This window comes from Haplochromis burtoni, unplaced genomic scaffold (genome assembly GCF_018398535.1).
Source record: "Haplochromis burtoni strain Fernald_Lab_line unplaced genomic scaffold, NCSU_Asbu1 Contig_278, whole genome shotgun sequence".
In the NCBI taxonomy this organism is placed as follows: Eukaryota; Metazoa; Chordata; class Actinopteri; order Cichliformes; family Cichlidae; genus Haplochromis; species Haplochromis burtoni.
In genome coordinates this window covers 657,134-677,224 of record NW_024582639.1, presented here as the reverse complement: position 1 = coordinate 677,224, position 20,091 = coordinate 657,134, and the positions used below count along the sequence as shown (strand labels likewise).

Here is a 20,091-nt window from a genome sequence, read left to right as displayed (position 1 = left end):
ACTTTCATTTGCTGTAATGTTTTCATCATCTGTTCTTCTTTACTTGTGTCTACATGTTGTTTCATTTTGTTAAACATTTTCTCAAATGCATCAAGGTTTTCTTCTGTACCTTGAATCTAAATCTTTCCACTGGGAAATACGGACACAGTGCCTCAATTAGAGAGCTCAAGTTTGAGTTTGTTGTCCATTTGAATATCCTTCGATGCTTCTTCTATTGCAGCCCTGTAGTGTGCTCCAGATCGGGTGAAGAAAATTAGGTTGCATCTTATACCAGTTTGATATGTGTCTTCATAGAGAATCTCTGCGTTTTTCCCATCAGAGTTTCACGTTTGAATATTTTCTTTTCCTCATCGTCCATTCCTTTAGGTTAGTCGAAACGACGAGCTGTCATCTAAAAAACATAAAACAATTATTATTTTTATGCTGATAAACTATTTAATAAATTCAGCACTTACAGATGTGATGTGGTGATATAATTTTACCTTCAATGTTTCTTGTTTCGTTGTAAATTGAGTTCTACTCAACTTCCAGATGAAAAGGTGTATTTTCCTGTAAGTCTGAAATTGACTGATTGTCTTCTTAAGCTGATGATGAAGTAATCAAAAGCTTTTATAATAAGTAAAGACAATTGTCTCCGCTGTGGCAGCTCAGATGTAAATCCTTCCAAATGTCTTCTGTACACCCAGAGTTCAATGTCCTTCTTCTTTTCAGATCTTTTAAATATCTCAAAAAGTGACAGAAAAAGGCAGGAATGTGTTACCCACACACGGGTACACGGTGATGCCAGTAAAGCAGTTTCAGAGTTTCTCCTGGCTGTTGTTTGTTATTACAGTTTGACAAACACAGTCAGTATAAGTTACAAACACAATTAAAAATTACAAAGTCATTGCTCTCATCTAATAAAATGTCCAGCTCAAAAAAACTCTATTATCATTTAGTTTGCTTTTTGTATTAAATTTGATGATGAGATTTACTTTATTTGTTGGCCTTATGAAGTTGCTGCCAAGTTTGAGTTTGTTGGCCATTTGTGTAGGTTTGGATTTGGGGTGAACTTTTCTATAGCAGCTCTGCAGCTGTCTCCAAAACAAAAACGTTTGGATTTTCATTCATAGCTTCAGTTTGAGTCATTTCCTTTCCACATCTGTTGTTGCTCTTGGGTAGTCAAAACAATGAGCAGGCATCTAAAAGTAAAGCATAAAACAAAATCATTGTTTATATGAAATTTTATGCAACTGATACATGCTTATGTGTGTGTGTGTGTGTGTGTGTGTGTGTGTGTGTGTGTGTGTGTGTGTGTGTGTGTGTGTGTGTGTGTGTGATGTGGGGAAGTACCTGGCTTTTTTTTCTTGCACAGGCAAATTCAGGCTCTAGATTCCCGCTCATGATTCTTTGACGTCACCACCCGATAGAATTCATTGTAAGTTTCACTTGTTATTGGTACAAAATAAATTGAACTTTAACTGTTTTTTGTGTCAGAAAATGTTTCAGGTTGTTTCAGTTCATGCTGAAAATAAAGAAAAACTTTACTAAACTCTAAAAAGCTTTTACAGAAAACAGTTTAGTTGTAACTTTCAGCCTTTCCTGTTGTTTCATCTTATATAAAACTTCTCCCCAACAAACCATCCTACTTTGGCAAAACGTCCTACCATAAGTATGCACATTTCTGCTGTCACAGAGTAATTCCAGCACAAATGTAAGTAGGTATGACGGTTTGGCACTTAACTTTACCCATCAGAGTATGTTTCTAGCTCTTATTAACAAAGGTAGGATGATTTGTCACTTAATTTTGTGTCGTGCGCATGCGCAGAAACAACGGGTAGGATGGATTCCCAGAACACCGTATCCTAAAATTTAAAAAATATATTATTTGAATAGTATTGTGTCTTTGTTTGGTTTAAGAAATTAGAAGATGTCAAGAGATTTATTCTAAAAGACACTTCTTCAGCTGAGAGTCTGAAAGGTAGAAACACACTGTAGTTTTTACTTGCAAGGGCGGTCACAGAGCGCTCACACGAGAGTGGGGGCCCTGTGATGTGCGCGCTCTGTTCTTGCACTTGTCTTTATTTATACACAAGAAAAGTAATACAACAGTGAATACGTCTATTCATAGACAGAGGAATGTTAGTGCGTATGTATGTGTGTATGCATGGTTGTATATGTGTGGTGTGTGATTCTGAAGGACGCGGCCCCTCTTCTTTTTTTCTTTTTTTTTTTTTTTTGTGTCCCGTTTGGATCTTTAGCCATCAGAATTGTTGTCTTAAGGCCAAGAAAGATGCCAAGCGGATTTATTTTACCAAGTGGATCATCATGGCCTTGCCATATTGGTCCATTTGATTGACCTTTATTATAATTATGAATTTATTTTATTTTCAGTTGCTACAAACGGGACAGACATGACTGGGGGATAGGACAGGGAGAAAGAATGAAAGAAAGAGAGGGAGAGAAAGAAAACCAAAGGGGAGAAGAGACGGTGAGAAGGGGGGGAAGAAAGAAAAAAACAAACAAACAAAACAAACAAAACACCTGGGTCACCTGTATGGAGAAAAAAAACAGAAGAGAAAGCAAACAACAAAGAGCAACATAATAAAAAAAACAGCACCATCACAATAAACTAGCTAGCAGTAGATATCAGTAGATACTAAATAATAAACGATATTGTGCAGCACGCAAGATAGACAGCGCACAATGTGCTTTGAGGCAGCAGCCAAGAAAGCTGTAGTCCGCGTCTGTGAACACCCGTGTGTACACCTGTGTGCATACCTGTGTGGATCAGCATGCTTGCATTCCAAAGGTTTCTCCATGTAACGATCTGCTAGGGAGTGTGGGGAGCCACAGCCCCGTCCTCCAGGGTATGAAGCAGGTATGGAGGAGATCCAGGCCCCAGATATCCAGGCCCCTCTTCTTTTTAGGGAGCGCAGATAAAAGTGTCCAGCTCTCCTCTTCCTGGTAGGAGTGAAACTGCATGTTCAGTTATTATCGCTGTTGGAAAGAATTTATAAAACAGAAACAAGTCTTGTAGTGGACAACAGTGTAAGTCATAAAAAGGTCATCATGCAGTATTCTATCACATGTAAACTTATATCATTAACAGCTTATACTGACTACTAAGTACAATTTTCCATTGACAGAAGACAACCAGTCAAAAAGCCACTGCTCTTAGTCCAGCCTCTAAACTGCTGTCATTATAATTTAATTTTATTGGTTGTTTTGAAATGTCATTATATGGAAGCTCCTTTTCCATTAAGTCAACATGTATCCCTCATATACAAAAAATTTCGAGAGAAGGATGTTGGAGCTTCTCTGTATCCAGACAGAAGAATCCATCTGGAGTATCTAAAACACTCTGAAACCTGCACTTTTAACCCTCGCAGATTACTTATAACAAGTATGACTGAAAATAAGGAAAAGAAGGAAATGTTTTTTTTTAAATGTTTTAATTTCCAAATTTATTTTGAACAGGTGCAGTGAAGCAAACAAAAAGTAAAAATTTCCAAGCACAGTAAATCAAATGTTTACACATATTATCTTGTCAATTCAAAGAAAAAAGAAAAAAAAAACCCCACAAAACTGCAAACATGCTTCACAACAGACAGCAGTTCTGATTTACACTCTACAGATAAGGTTTGATAACATAATATTTCATTATATGTGAGCTGTGGAAGGGTGGTGCTTTTTAGAGGCAAATCACGACAACAGTTGCTTCAGGACAATTTATATTGTAAGGTGAAGACCTTGCAGTAACACAGAGAAAACCCCAACAATCACATGACAACCAATGAGCAAGGTTGTAGGTTGTTTCGTTGTTACTTTTTTAATGTCAACTCTTTCATTTTTTCATTTAGGTCTTCTGTTTTTTGATCTTCTTGCTTTACGTTAATTTTGACTTTTTCTCCGAACCATGTGAGAAATTCACCCCTTTTCTCATTTGAAACATGTATCACACATTCTCCATTGCTGTGTAACATTATGGTGCTTTTGTCTGTGTCATATTTGTAAGTGATTATTTTTTCAGTTTCATCACCAAACTCCTCTTTTATCCAGTTTCTCCATTTTTCTGGATCTTTAGTATAAAACTGGTATTTATCGTCTTTCGATTTTCTTTGATTTACAAACAGCTGTTCGGGTCTGCGTGCTCTTTCTTCCTTTCTGAATTTCTTTTTTTCCTGCTCTCTTGCGCTTTCATTGGGATAGACATATGGTTGAGGACTCATCTAAAAGAAAAGATAAAAATTGCATGAGCACATTTATTTTACGCCATATCCTCAGAAATCTTGTATGCAGTGCTCACAGTTCCACTGGTGTTTCTTGTGTTTTCTGCCATTTCTTTGAATCAGTTAACTTGGTTTGAAGAAGAGTCGACTGATCCCACAGCGGCTTCCTGAGTGCAAAGACAAACCTTGATCATTTGTACCAGATATCATATGTTCTGTTATTCAATCTAAGCTGCACGCAAGTCATAAAAACAAACAAAACAAAACATGAATGAATAACAGTAAATTACCTGAGCTTGCACATCCTGGTGTCTTAAAGTCTAAATAAATCTGTTTCCAATTAAAATTGTGCTGGTTGAAAAGCTAGTATTAATAATTTGTTTTCCAACCCTGTTTACCTTTTCCCTCATAATGATGCCCGTGGTTACACATTTACTGTTTTCAGGTGTTCCCACGGTAAACTTTCAAATTCAGGTTTTTTTTTTATCCTCTATTATTTTCAGGTTATGATGTCATTAAAGTGTTTCTGAGTGTAAAATAAACAAACGGAGAGTTAAAGACATATAAAAGGATCTGTTACTTACTCAGTTTACTGCTTCAGGCAGAGTCTGTGATTTTGCTGTTTCTCGAGCGTAGTCCAAGAGAAATGACCTGCTGACGGCTTCTTTTCCCCTTTTATACTTTCTCCCTTTTTTTTTATTTATTAAATTTTTACAAACAGCCAATCATAGAGCAGAATCAGTGTTCACCAGGGACTGCAAATAAATACAAAGAAATGTGTTTCTGTAAAACAAGTTAATCTTTACCTTCATACAGTTTAACCAAACACACACACACACATTAAAGTTTATTGAGTATTTTTTGCCTGCTAGTTGTAGCATGTTTAATACTAGAGGAGGTTGCCATGGTGAAGTGGGAAGAGTTTTCTTCATATTACATTGAGATGTTTGCGCCGTACAGGGTGTAAGATGACCCGAGGGATGGACTGAAGAGCCAAAAAGGAAGTTTAAACCACCACCCTCAACTGTTTGGACCAATCATGTTAGCATTCTGTTTTTATGACACATAGTAAAAGTATTTACTGCCCGGATGTGGTGCTCTTTTCTTCGTTTGGGTCTCCTGAGCAAAGGAAGAGACATGGAGTCGTTTTGAATCAATAAAAGCAACCAGGCAGTGTGAGCACTGCTGCTAGATAGACTTATTCTGCTGTACTTTAGCACTTAAAACCCTTTGTACATCGTGCCTCATCTACCCTGATTCACATAATCACTTTTTTTTCTATGCATAAGCGCTTTCTATCTAAAATTCACACACATTCTCTCTACAATATATCAGAGAGCAACTTGGAGTTTATTGCTTGCCCATGGTGTTCATTAGGTGCACACTCACTGTTAGGTTCTATTCAATGATGTGAATAAGGGTGGCATGTTGGTGCAGTGCTTAGCAGTGTCACTTCACAGGAATGTGGAATTAAGTGAATGTGGCTGTAGGATAAAATGCTTTGGATGGTTACCAGGATGAGAAAAGCTCTACACATGCATTTAACACTTCTAGGGCTGGACTTATGTATTCCATTATTATCAGGATGTCCTAAAAACTCCATAAAAAAATCTTTATTTGATCCAAGGGTTCTGATGAGGACTAAAAAAAGAGCATACTTTGCCCACACTGGCTTCATTGTCCCTGTTAAATACAGAATTGGATTTAAAATCCTTCTTGTCACACACAAGGTCTTGAATAATCAGCCCCATCTTATTTTAAAGACTTCATAGCACTGTATCATCCCACTTCTCTCTCAGACTGTGTGTTTTGTCCCTATAGTATTTAAATGTAAAATGGGAGGCAGAGCAACTCTTGGAGCAGAGCAGCTTCTAGTTTGGATCAGGTGGCCCCAAATCCTCACTCAGGTGGCCCAGGGGCTTCCCATGATGCACTGAGTGTTTCTTCTTCACTCACCTTTACACATTTCTCTTCCACAGCATGTTTTTATCCTGTCTTCCTCCTCTAACCTCAACCAGCAGCAGATGGCTGTCTCTCTCTCTCAGCCTGATTCTACTAGAAGTTTCTTTCTTTTAAAAGGGAGTTTTTCTTTTCTTCGATTCCGCTTCCTGAAGAGCAGTTGTCTAAGCATTTCACTGCATATCGTACGGTGTATGACTGTGTATGTGACAAATAAAATTTGAATTTGAATTTGAATTTAATTTGATTTTCTATGCCAAACCGTTGCTCATAGCAGAGCATCTGACTGTTGGGCTTTTTCTGTTTTGTCTGTTTAACTGAAGGATTCTGGCAAATATAAAGCAACTTGAGGCAACTGTTATTATGAGTCAACGCTATGTAAATAAAATTGAATTGAACAGAAAAATTCCCGTGGCCTCGACTGCAAGATCAAAATTAATAAAACTTTTTAAATTCTTCAAACAAAACTTGACACTGTAGCTGGATTTCAACAAAACCTTTTTAATTTCATTGGTACTGTTTAAAAAATCAGCGAGTCTGCTTTGATGCCAACTTAAACTTGGTGTGTGAACCGTGTTTGTGTATTTGTGGAGGGATTCGTGGTTGTGTGTGTTTTTTAGTGTGTACTGTGATGTACACGTGTGTGTGTGTGGGAATGTGAAATTGCTTGATAAGGCAACATGCAGTCATCAGTTTCCATTGGCCTCAAAGTAAGAACACACAAACCAGGTCCAGACACAAACACACACACACACATTTTGCTGGCTGAATCCGTTCTGTGTTAGCAAACACACACGTCCACTCTCACATACAGTACACGTAGACACACAGTTTTGCAGGGCAAGCAAGCTGTGAAACGTGTCAGAACACTGAGTGACAGCAGAAAGAAACGATCTGATTGGTTGAGACAGTTGAGGGGTGGGAGCTTCACAACAGTCAGATTTAGATTGTGTGAAATAAAAACCATCCTAAAAGCTACTACATATCCCAGAATTCAAGCTGTGCACAGAACTACACATAAAGCTGGTCTAATTTTTAAACCCAAACCTTCATTATGCTCTTTTAACGATGAATTAATAAGAATAAGAATATTTTCAACTGCAATACAAACAACTGACAAATGTCCCATCTGCTTGTTTCTCTCGATGGTTTGCCAAACAGTGTTACAGAGACTAAAAAGCAGCTACACAATAGCAGAAAGTGATCTTATTTTCTCCTTGAATAGTTATTTTGAACATTTTTCACACTAACCAGCGCAGATTTCTTTATGAGAATTACCCTTGAAGAAGTTACGTGTCAGGCTTTTGTGATGTCTTCCAACTCGGGACTACCCGGAGGACATTTCTTTTAATTTGGCACAATCATTCACTTTAAGTCAAGGAAGAACTGCAGCTCATTTAAGAGTCAAAGGTAAAATTCACAATCACCATACAAAACTTGTTTCTGGCATTAACTAAATAACTCATTTAATAACTACTAATTAAATAACTTCTATCAAAGTTTTACACAAATGTGAAGCAGAATTAAATAATGAAGGTGTGATACTTGACAAAAGCTCTTTTTTAGTTGTAGTGAAACACTATAAATGAGGGATAAATATAACCTGCAAGGTGACAATTGTAGTTGTTTTTTTCTCTGTATGTAGCTTTATTTTGAAGTTGCTGAATTTTCTGCAGATCAATCAATTTTAAATACAGTTCTGTGTTTCTGAAACAATGCCAGTCAGCTTCTTTAGTGCTAAAAGTTGTTCACATATGAAGTCATTGTTACAATGGATGTTGCTGAGGTCTGAACTGCTTTGGAAAAAGGACATTCTCGAATTTTAAACTAAAATTATTATTATTACTTTTATTTTTGCGGGGAAACTTCCCTCTCAGTCAAATCTGATTAAACCTAAATGCTTAACTAAGTAGTTCAAAGTAATAAGAGCTTTCTTCTCATTAAGTCTGCTTTCTCACACCTCAAATATTTAAATGTTATAGGAGTTTCTTTTAAAATGTTGCCTTTGCTTTCTCATGCATCACATGAACACATTTCAAGCTGCTGCTCTGACAGATGAATATTGTCTATTGCTTCCACTGTATTAACCCTAAACAAACGCTGAGTAGAAACACACACTAAGCCATTCAAAGCAACACAGAACAGCTGCTACTCTAGATTTAACACGTCACGAGTCATTCTACACATCTGTTCATGCAGTCTACTCTAATTACTTCACATGTAACTTCAACATCATCAAAGCACATTTTCCTGCACAAGCCTCTGGAGATTTGTTCTATACAGCATCAGCTACACATGCACACACATACACGAGCTAACACTGGTACACAGACGCACTGACTGCAGCTCATCCACCCTCTCATGTCTTGCCTCAGTCGCACACTGTGTTATTGTTCACACCCAGAATTGTATTTCCCCCAACTGTGACTCATTCGCCCAAAGTGCGAGTCAGTGCCGTAACGGCATGTACTGTATGTGAGTGTTTCATGTGTGTGCCGAATGTTGGTGTGTTTCTTTTTTGTGTGTTTGCGTGTGAGATTTTACTATGGGTTCATGTGGCAGAGCAACAACACCAGGATCATATCAGGACACCACTAACACACAGATGAGGCGGGGGTACGAAAGCTTCAGGCTGCTTTAAATTAGAGGGGAGGAAAGATGGCGGTGAGGACCACAGGGGGAGGCACCGGGGAGTGACGAGACTGAGCGGGGAGAGAGGGGCGGTTGTGCAGCATCCGGAAGAGTCTGTTTTAGTTGATTTTGGTTCCATAAAGTCACAAAAAAATATTGTTGAACATCTGGAGTCTGGTACAGCGAGGCAAAGGGGGAGGCGAGGGGCAGGTGGAGAGCACGGGAGGGCCTGAAGATGACTAGTATCCCTGGAAGGGAGGAAAGAAGAAAAACATAAAAACACAAATATCAACAGTGGAAGACATTTTTTTATATGTATAACAGTAAAAAACATCAAGCATATGTTAAAGATCATAAAGCAGTATTCCTCTTTTTGCTACTTAAAATTTCCATGCAATCATATTTTAGATGATTAGATTTAGAGTTTTGCATTCATAGTTAAACATGAAACCAGCGGCTTCAAGCATTTTTCTGCTTGTGACTTCTTACTTTAAAAGGGCAGCCAGAAATCCTCATCATATCTGTGCAATCGCTGATTTGTTCACAGCAACACCAAACAACTTCCTTTTAAGATGTCCCACCTGGTTTCAGTGTTTTGCTGTCATTATAAACTTGCGTGCTTCTCTTTTTCTGCTAATCCGGTTTGTGTTTATTTAAGCCTTGGATTCTGGAGACTGGTACACAGATTCTTTAGGTTAGATTTTATTATTGTCTAAATTATGGTTTTACTCAATTTGCAAATTACTAAACTGACGTACAGTAGCAGCTTGATCCTTGATAGTATAGGATATGCAACGTGATACTGAAACTTACTCTAGTGCATTTAAAATGAGAATGGATTCCAACTGATCTGCCTATCCATGCATTTTAAGAACTGAAAATGCATTTTAAAATAATTTTGTCTTAAAGCCTGGAGATGTGTACAGTAAAAACCTGTATAAACTAATTAATCTGTAAGTTGTACGGTTTTGTTTTGAAATCTAGAAGGCTGCTTTGTCTAACTTCTATAGTTCATCTCTTCTCAACACTAGCAGCTCCACGTTAGTTACCACTAGAAGAATCATAGACTGTATATAAAAGATCAATGTGACCAACATGAAATTATCCATTGGTTCGGCCATTACTCTTTTTGTGTTTTGAAAGTAAATGTGAGAAGAGAAGAGATGATCAGGCTGAGAAATGCAGGGACATTGTTATATATTAGCAACTTGTAAATCGCAATGGAGGCCCACTGTTAGGTTTTGTATTGTTGATTGTCATTTATGCTTAGAAATATCTACTTATATATGCTTAGAGTTTTATAATTAGTTTTAGATTGGTAGAGGTTTGATCCTTAATAGTCTGCAAACTTTGTGTGCACACCTACAGGAACGGCGTTTGTCCGGTTCTCTCCCGTGCGCGAGAAACATGAAGAACTTTGCCTACTTCGTGTCTTGCTTGCTGTGTAATTATATTGTCTTCAACGTTCCAGCGAATAGGTTCAAGCTACAAACCTATCACCCACCTTCAAGCATACAGTGCTTTATTGTCTGTTTGACTCTAACTGGGATAAAACTAACATCATGTTGGAAAAAAACGAAGATATGAAACTAGCCATTGAGTCTCATCGGGATCATGGAAACTGGAAACTGGAAAGAAAATCTCTGTATAACAAAGGTGTATGTGACCGCTTTTAATGTATGTGTTTTTAATAAAATACATGAAATAAAAGAAATTGTTTCATCTTACCTCTCCTCCTTCCCCGCCCTGCTGCATTCCTCCATATTCTCCCTTTGGGAGGAGAAGACGTTAATGTTGATGGATTATAAACACGAGAGAGGTGGCGTGAATATTTCAGCAAGGATCAAAGAATGAACTGATGGCACCTCTAATTCAATAAAGCAGTTACAATATTTCCAAAAAGCATGCAGTGGCATTGAAAGAGCTCTTATCATCATGCGCATGATTTTTCAGGAAAGGGAGAGTCAGTTAATTAATTATAGCTTTCTAAGATGTCAGAGGAACACTTTTGCCTACAGGCTTCTGATGCACAGGCCTTGCAGGGAAGCAGTTCAGAGCATGCCATAAGAATATTCACTGCCTTGTCTGATGTTCTATAGATGTGGCTTAATGTTGCATAGACAAGCTACACGGTTAGAAATGAATTTTAGTATCACTGGAGCCTAAAGTACACAACTTAGTGAGCATGAGAGGAAAATGTCTCAAATATTCAGAGGAAGAAGTCAGAAAGTTATTTTTTATGTTGTATTACAACTTGGATTTTTCCTGGAAGCATGAAGGGTTTAATCCAAAGCCCCAAATGATGCAGGAATAAATTCAGGAAGCCTTACAGAAGCTTCTGTTTCTTCCCTTTCCTCCTGAAGCTCACTGAGTTTGTTGTACACTATTAACTAACGTTCACGCAATCCAATACAAAAGGGTTTCTACAGATTGTGTACACCTAACAGACTGTTAGCATCATGCACAGTATGCCCCCCCCCCCCCCCCCCCCCTAGCTTTCCTAACCCTCCCGATTTCTTTATGACCTATGACCCCAAAATGTTCTGTCCAACTGGCACCTCGTATACAGGCTCCTCCTATCAGGGAAACAAAAATGAGACACAAACAGCACAAACAACAAAATGTGAGAACAGTAACACAAAAACAAAGCACAAGAAAAAAAAGCACTGGCACAAAATTATAACAAAAGAACAGCACACAAAACACACGACAATAAAGACATGCAGAAAAGACACAAATGTTAAATGCAAGAACATCTAACATCTGACAGAGAGTTCAAAGTGTAAGAGCAGAAGGAGGACGATCAGTTTCAAGAGCTCCAAATGACATTAGTGGTAATTCAAAATTTTCTTATACAAGTTGTAATACAAGTTTATTGCAAATGTGTCACAGTTATATGTATTTTATTATTTCTTTGCTTAAAAACCAGCAAACAACACAGTGATGACATAAATAATAATTGAATCTGTAAATACACTCAACAAAAATATAAACGCAACACCTTTGTTACTGCTCCCATTCCCCATGGGATGGACGTAGAGACCTAAAATTCATTCCAGATACACAATATAACCATCCCTCCCAAACAGTGGTCACAAATCAGTCCAAATGTGTGGTAGTGGGCACATCTGCTATATTGAGATAATCCATCCCACCTCACAGGTGTGCCACATCAGGATGCTGATCTGACATCATGAGTAGTGCACAGGTGTACCTCAGACTGCCCACAACAAAAGGCCACCCTGGAATGTGCAGTTTTGTCTCACAGCAAAATGCCACAGATGCCACAAGCAATGAGGGAGCGTGCAATTGGCATGCTGACAGCAGGAATGTCAACCAGATCTGTCGCCCGTGCATTGAATGTTCATTTCTCAACCATAAGCCGTCTCCACAGGCGTTTCAGAGAATATGGCAGCACATCCAACCGGCCTCACAACCGCAGACCTCGTGTAACCACACCAGCCCAGGACCTCCACATCCAGCAGGTTCACCTCCAAGATCGTCTGAGACCAGCCACCCAGACAGCTGCTGGAACAATTGGTTTGCACAACCAAACAATTTCTGCACAAAGGGCGCTTCACGGATGAATCATGGTTCACATTGTTCAGGGCAGATGGCAGCTGAGAATGTCCCAGTTCTTGCATGGCCAGCATACTCACCGGACATGTCACCCATTGAGCATGTTCGGGATGTGCTTGACCGGCGTATACGACAGCGTGTACCAGTTCCCACGAATATCCAACAACCTCGCACAGCCATTGAAGTGGAGTGGACCAACATTCCACAGGCCACAATTGACAATCTGATAGACTCCATGCGACGATGTGTTGCACTGCATGAGGCAAATGGTGGTCACACCAGATACTGACCGGTTCTGGGTCCCCAGACCCCCAATAGCGCAAAAAACTGCACATTCCAGGGTGGCCTTTTGTTGTGGGCAGTCTGAGGTACACCTGTGCACTACTCATGATGTCAGATCAGCATCCTGATGTGGCACACCTGTGAGGTGGGATGGATTATCTCAATATAGCAGATGTGCCCACTACCACACATTTGGACTGATTGTGTGACCACTGTTTGGGAGGGATGGTTATATTGTGTATCTGGAATGAATTTTAGGTCTCTACGTCCATCCCATGGGGAATGGGAGCAGTAACAAAGGTGTTGCGTTTATATTTTTGTTGAGTGTATTAAGTTTAAAAATTTATAATTTTTTCAGGCTGTGGAAAACTGGACAGACAGAAAAATAATCTCACAAGCAGATGGAGCCACAATGAACTTAATTTACTTAGAGCAAATAAATGTAATTAAAGTTTCTCAACAGAGTGCTGCAGTAAAGAAATCGGATTTCTTGGGTGTCCTGCAGTTGTTTGATGTGAGTTCAGGGGAAATGTCTCCATCTAGTGTTCAACTTCAAACTAGCATTAAAGATCAGTTTCAGACACAATTTAAATGTGCAGCTGACACTTTGTTCAGCTCAATCAATCCCTGATCCCGTTTTAAAAATGAAGTTTCCAGCATTGTTACTGCAGGAGAACTCTGGTTCCCTTCTAGAGCTGCAAAGATGCTAATGAGGCAAACCTATGAAGAGTGTTGGTGCGACCCATAGTAACCATGGTAACTAACCTGGTTGACCAGCCCGGTTGATGCAGCAACGTTCTCGACTCCCTCCACACCCGCCTGCGCCACCTCGTTGGCTCCTGCAACCGTTGTTTCTCCGACGATGTTGGCCTGATCCACGGTCCTGTTGGCCACTGAGACGTGGAGAGCGAAAGGGGGTTAGTGTGTAAACTGCACTGTGAGAAAACAGTCCTGATTTTCACCTCAATGTGAAAATCTGTGCAAAGCTCCTTCCAGGACTTTGAAAAGATCAGATGGGGATGGGACAGGAAATCAGAACACTTGATCAGGAAAAGTGGTATGCAGTGTAGACAACATATTCAGATTAGTGTGTAACCATCTGCCCTCATACAGGTGTATTACCTGCCAAGTAGAACTGTAAATAAATATTTACACCTTTTTTCTCAAGTAAAATTCATAACCCTGCTAAAGTAACCTAAGAGTACAAAGGTTTTAGCAATTAAAGTACCTAAAGTAAATGTACTCATTCTACAGTGTTACTTGAAAATAGTTCATTATTCTCTAATGATTTATTAATGTGTGTTGTAAGCTATACAATAAAATACATTATATCACATAACATAGCTTTTTATTTCAAGTACTGCAGAGTAGAAGTAGATGGTATCATAACAAAGAAGTACTTAAAGGATAAGCTTGTACGTCACTTGAGTGATGTGAATGTATTTTCCAGTACTATTTATGCTATAATCCTATTGATGCTTTCATCTAAGAGTGTTGGGCATGAACAGTAGTCTACCACAGTGACCCTAACTTTAGTGTGGAGTAGGCTTGGGCAGTGCCACCTCATGGCCCCCCCTATGGAGACACCCCTGAAACTAAGTTGATACATTGGCCTCATTAGAAATCACAGAAGAGCCTTTTCACATATATAATTTGCTAAACCAGCAAGATAGTGTTATTCACTTTTATTTTCTTTATAAAAAGCAAAGTTTAAAAACATCTTGAAACCTGAAGTTTGTCTTTCACACACAAATGACGGTGTATAAGAGGGTCCAGAGCAAACAACATCAGCCTGCTCAGTGGAGGACAAAGTGAAGTCTCCAGATCCTTTAGCACAACTGTAATGTCATTATTTAAAGTAATATTAAAAGTAACAGCACTAAACATTAAAATCCTTCGGTAAACATCTTATTTATTTTTTCTATATGACAGTTAAAGCTTTATGCAGCTCTGTTATTATCTGTATGGATTAGAATAAAATCAGGATTTTTCTTATTTCTACTTGGCCATAGTATTATTTTAGTAATAAGCAATGAACCACATTTGGGTCACCTGGAAGAGGACACCTGGTATTTAAACACATTTCTGATGATTGTACCTCTAAACATGTATCCAATGAACAGTTTATTTGTACATATTGCTCTTATTTGATTTATACCAAAATTCAATATTTATGCTTTTCATATCTTAAATTTCTAGATACAAAAAAGAAGTAATTTGAAAAATCAGATCAGCATCTACAGAGCATTTAAGCCTTTATCTGTTCAAAATAAAAGGTTATCATCATCATCATCATCATCATCAACATCTGCACCTGCTAGTTGCAAAATCAAATTGAGTGACACATACAGTAGGTGGCATCTGTGCTTTATCAGAAATATTTTCAAACTTTATTTATGTATTTTTTATTTTTTTCGGTTTTACTAGAGAAAAAAACTTCAACAATGAAGATTAACTGACGGTTAACCATCCCACCTACCTATGTTACAAAACATACCCTTGTAGCCATCTGGGACTCTATACCATTCAAGTGTGACTAAGAGCTCCTTGTTCTAAGAACCAGAGTGTTTCAGCACAGTGCTTAAAGGTGTAGCCATGAATTCAGTGCTGAAGTATGAATATATTTGTATGTTGTTTTTGTAATAAGAGAAGGGATCATAACGAACTCTTTGGGACAGCAATCACTTCATATTCAGACAATAAACCTCTGCATTCTCCCCTCAGAGGTTTCTGTTTCTATGTTTATGTGATCTTAATAGTGGCTCAAACATGCAGCTTTTCTTACCTGTGTTTACTGATGACACCACTCCCTCCTTTGTCTTACTCCCTGCAGACCAAAAAGGAAAAACAGACTCATATTCATGTACATGACTCATGCATGTTTCCTGTAAAATAAAGGGACACATTTCACACGCCCTGTTTGTCCTGTCTATGGTTTCTTTCCTCAGTAAGTAAAACAGTCAAATGAAACATAAACTATATAATAGATTTGTTATTAATGAATAATGTAGGAATAAGAGCAATGAGAGTTACATTATTAATAGCCTAATAGTAGCACATTTAATACACCAGTGCATTAAATGTCGTCAGAGAAATATCATAAAATGTTGACGGCAGATATTGCTTATGTATTTTTGGACATTTCTCAGCTGCTGTTGCCCCTTTAAACTCTGACATAACATTCCCAAGAGTCTCAGCTCAGCGTGATCCATTACTGTTTCTAAAAATACATTCACAGACCTACTTTTGCTCACAGTTTTGTCAGTCTGACTGGTATGTTGTGCGCTTTCCTGCGTTCTCAAAGGGTTTTGCCTTTTTAATTTTTTTTTAGTAACATCTGGACTGTTTAAAGATCCTGTTATCTTTACCACTAGCTCTAAAAAAGCTCCTTTCACTTGGAAACATTTTATTTAATTGGAAGTCATCCTGTGAATGGGCTGCAACAGCCGCACGTCTCTGTGTGTGCCTTCCTGCTTTCCAGCCCTGTGCTCATTACAGTATGATCCCAGCAGATTAAATTGTGGTTATGTAATCTGCCAACGTTAGGGATGACAGGAGGGAAGTATCCGAGCTAAAAGATAAGAACAGTAGAAAGAGTGAGAGGAAGGTAAAAAGGAACTAATGGAGGAAAGGAAGGCTACATCTGCAGATGAGTAAACTGACTGCACTCTTTTTTATAGTCACATAGATGCAGCTGCTGCCATTTACAGTGTCCCACATCCACTCAGCCTTGCTACGTTCTGCTTCCCTCCATCTTTCAGCACGTTCCCCGTGGTACATGAGCCACGTGCGGTGTACTGAGCAGTACTGCAGTACAGCTCATCGCAGGCTGCAGTGACACAGCTTCTTTCTCAGTCAACAGGGGGAGCCCCCCTCCCGAGTGTCACTGCACGCCGTGACTATTTCAGCTGAAGAGCTGATCTGCCTGTCACCAAACAAGCCATGCCTGTGAAAGAATACATGACTTCTGAGGAAACTTTGCTTTATGATTTATCGAGTAACTCATAAACATCTTTTTGTAATAACGCCGATTCCAGCTGAAGGTGATGCACAGGACACAGCTGATCAAATGACAATAATAAGAACAAAAACTCAATTGTTGAAATAATTCTTGTAATAAATTATAATTCTGATTGGAGGCATGCCTGAGTACACAAAGACGGCATGGATTAGAGCGTTTGAATGCATTTTTACCCATTATGAAATGATGCGTTAAACACAGAGAAATACAGCTTTTTTTTTCCAGAGGAGGATTTGCGCTTCAGCAATCCTGATGTGGTGAAAAATCCTGTTAACTGTGAATCCTTATGTGCTCTCAGCTAAAGAAAGATGCAATTTTACACACCTATATATAAACAACAACACGCTGTATTACCATATACATACAAATGAAAAAGGAAATTCATATTCCGTATTGCAAATACATCGTGTTAAATTTACAGGGCAGAAAAAAAAATCATGCTAATTGATTTCTTTCTAAAATAATTGCTATATATGTTGGTATATTTTCATATTATTGCAAAAATAAACACCTAGAATTTTTAGATTGTGTATTTTTGATTTTTCATGAATCTCTTTAAACAAAAGATTGTAATGAAACCATCAGTGATTACCAAAACACCGAATTAAATCTTATAAGCAAAAATAAAGGGATTGATAAAATCACATGAAGTTAAATCTCTTAATTAAAAGTTAAAACTTAAGTTTTGGAGCTGTTTTGCGGCAGAAGCTTTTAAAAATAAATTAATAAATCACTGAGCATGTTGCTGTGTTTGTCCAGGTCTGGCCCATGTGGTGGAAAGCAGGCGTGCAAACCTTGATACTGTGTACTGACAGCCACATGCTGACGTAGGCACTCTGCTGCAGGTGGATACAGTGAAACCATTGACACTCTTCACTGATCACATCCCCTCTCCCCCTTCTGATCCTCCCCCTGTGATCTACGTTGTTCCCTCTCTGTCTCTTGCTTCACTTTTACCCCCTTTCTCTTGCTTCCTTGAGCTTGTGACCACTGTCTACTTCCTGGAAGATCCAGGGTTTCTTTACCCAGCAAGTCTCAGCCCTCTGTCCCAATGTGTCACCTGTCTTTCTCCTCCACGAGCCACGAGACTACAAGCTCAAAGCTTTTGGTGACATAACACCCCTCCCTTCATTTTTTTTACCCCCTCTTTTCTCTCTCTGTCTCTTTTTCCTGCATCCCTCCGTTCTTCCATGTCTCCCTGGGGTGGGTGTTTTGTGAGCTGTGGGGGGTGGAAGGAAGGAGCACTCACTGGGAGGCCAATCCTGCTGCTGTGACGCCACAAACTAACACAAGCACGCAAATGTTTTTGCGTCCAGCACAAACCGATGAGGGTAGAGCGTGCGGGAGAAGGAGGGTGGGGGTGGGGGTGGAGGGGTTGTGATAGAGAGAGAGAGCAAATTGCTGCAGTGCTCAAATGATCCTTGCCCTAACTCACCCCTCCCTCTCCAGCTTGTGCCGTTGACTTTCCCTTTTTTTTCATCATTATGATTAAAATTTTGTAGTTGCTGCATGACGGTCAGACAGAGCACTGACAGGATAGACAGCAGACAACGATGGAGCCCTCCACTCTGATCGTTCCTCACCCACCCTCCTTACTTTTGCACCCCCTCTGGCCTGTCCCAGGTGGTGTGAAAGCCTGCTGCTTGGGATAACCTTGAAACGTGACGCAGTGGCAGCTTGAGCTATAATTAAAGTGCAGGAAACAACAGCATCTGTGCAAAGCACCCGAGGTAAAATATAAATGAATCATTTTTCTTGGGCATTTAAAATTGTATTTCCTCTTACACTTACATCATCTTGCGTCTTGCTGTGAAATGATTCTTTTTAAGTGTTTAAATGCTTTTTATAACACTTTTCTAAATATATATTTTTTTCTTTTAATTATGAATGTAGGTCAGCTCTATTCTGTAAATTTAATTAAAAAAATCAGATAAATTGACACTCTGGAAACCAGTCCATCACTGGACATCCCCATCCAAACTGCTTCACAGACCAGTGATTTAAAGTCACGCTGGTCAGGTGATGAAAGCCCGAGGAAGCGGCGTCACAGAGCTCTGCAGTGACCTCCTTTCCCTCCTTTTGCTCTTCTCTTTTGCTTTTCTTTTGCTTTCCCCCCAAACATCCACTGATCACTGTCCTGCTGCAAAGCTGTAACCCTCACTGTCTTTTCCTCGCTGTTTCTCACTGTCCACCCTCTGGACCCTGCACCAGTCCTGCAGCAGTATCCCACCAGCACTCACTCCATCCCCTCCTTCCTGCCTTCTCTTCTCTTTTTCCTCCTCCTCCTCTCTCTGTTCCTCTCACAAGTCTCAGACATGGATCCCAGATCATATGATGCAAAAAGTACATGAAGTAATTCCACATATAGACCAAAAAATGAGTGCACCTCCCCCCCACAACCCTCCAAACTCTTTTTGCTGCATGATATGTTACATACCTACATACATTACCCCCTCCTTGGTCTTAGCTGCTGCTTCCTCCATGCCAGCTTTGGTCTTCTCTGCGGCGGCCACCACCCCCTCCTTGGCCATGGAGAACCCCTTCATCAGTACATCCATGTTGGGCGATGAAACAGTTGGGCTCCCCTGCTCCAAATGGGCCTGGCTGGTTGGCTGGCTGGTGCTTACAGTGAGCGTGCAGAAGTGATGCTGTGAGATGTCAGAGTGTGTGGCTGGGTGAGTATGTGTAAGTGCCTGTTTCCTGGTGGCTCCTCCTCCCTTTGGTGCTCCAACAGAGGGCTGAGAGGAACACACAGCAGGGCTACAGCACTCAGACTGAGAGAAACAGGAGGGAGGATACAGCCAATATGTAAAAAGATGGGGAGAGGAGGAGGAGGAGAGGCAGCCGGATGCTGCAGCATTTTCAAGTCATGCTGCAACCCCGCCCCTTTAGTCATCCCTCCACTCTCGTCCATCTTTTCTTCTGGTGACTCTCTCTCATGCTCAGCTCAGCCTCTGGCTATCTGTTTGCATATTTTGATTGGCACGCTTTGCTCTGGGCACACCTTTGTAGATGCTGAGGCTCCATGCGCTGGTTACATAACCGACAGATCCTCTTGTCAGATCATATGCATCCTTAAATTTTGCAATGTAATCTGCAGTTGCATCACAGAGCTTGTCCCAAACATTTGCTTCCTTTGTTTTTAATTTCTTAGCAAAATGTTCTTAGCTGATACTTTATTTATATGCTTTTCTATTCTTTTTACTTATAGTATTGCTGTTTATATTAATGCTTTGCCATCAGCTCAGATTTTTTTATTTTTACCACTTGAGCTGAATCAGAATGCATTAAGAAAGACAAAGAGAGCATCTACAGCTATTTCTGTGGTTGTGATTGGAGAGAAATTGCTTTGTCATCTTCACCTGAATGAGTCACAACAGCCCCGCTCTTCCTCTTCCTCCTCCTCCT

At 39.5% G+C, this 20,091-nt stretch overlaps 1 protein-coding gene and 2 long non-coding RNA genes across 3 annotated transcripts; all 3 read right to left on the bottom strand.

The window, feature by feature from the left end:
• Positions 1-6: 6 nt before the first annotated feature.
• Positions 7-2,164, bottom strand: LOC121815701. The gene is made up of 3 exons (XR_006055292.1): positions 1,333-2,164; positions 483-1,181; positions 7-391 (listed from the first exon to the last, which is right to left on the bottom strand). It is a non-coding gene; the product is annotated as an uncharacterized LOC121815701 (long non-coding RNA).
• A 1,253-nt stretch (positions 2,165-3,417) lies between these two features.
• Positions 3,418-4,895, bottom strand: LOC102296360. Its single transcript, XR_317145.3, has 3 exons — positions 4,796-4,895; positions 4,289-4,378; positions 3,418-4,211 (listed from the first exon to the last, which is right to left on the bottom strand). It is a non-coding gene; the product is annotated as an uncharacterized LOC102296360 (long non-coding RNA).
• Positions 4,896-6,651: 1,756 nt separating this feature from the next.
• sncgb (synuclein, gamma b (breast cancer-specific protein 1)) lies at positions 6,652-19,500 on the bottom strand. The gene is made up of 5 exons (XM_042227730.1): positions 19,121-19,500; positions 15,448-15,489; positions 13,428-13,555; positions 10,530-10,571; positions 6,652-9,049 (listed from the first exon to the last, which is right to left on the bottom strand). Exons 1-5 carry the CDS (start codon positions 19,239-19,241, stop codon positions 9,041-9,043), a joined length of 342 nt encoding a protein of 113 aa, XP_042083664.1. The 5' UTR covers positions 19,242-19,500; the 3' UTR covers positions 6,652-9,040.
• Positions 19,501-20,091: the final 591 nt, after the last annotated feature.

Coding starts and splice junctions, on each gene's coding strand:
- sncgb (XM_042227730.1), bottom strand. CDS start 19,241: ATGGATGTACTGATGAAGGGGTTCTCCATGGCCAAGGAGGGGGTGGTG. Junction 13,556..15,447: donor GGTGTCATCAGTAAACACAG/GTAAGAAAAGCT, acceptor TCCACGTCTCAG/TGGCCAACAGGACCGTGGAT. Junction 10,572..13,427: donor CAACCGGGCTGGTCAACCAG/GTTAGTTACCAT, acceptor CTCCTCCCAAAG/GGAGAATATGGAGGAATGCA.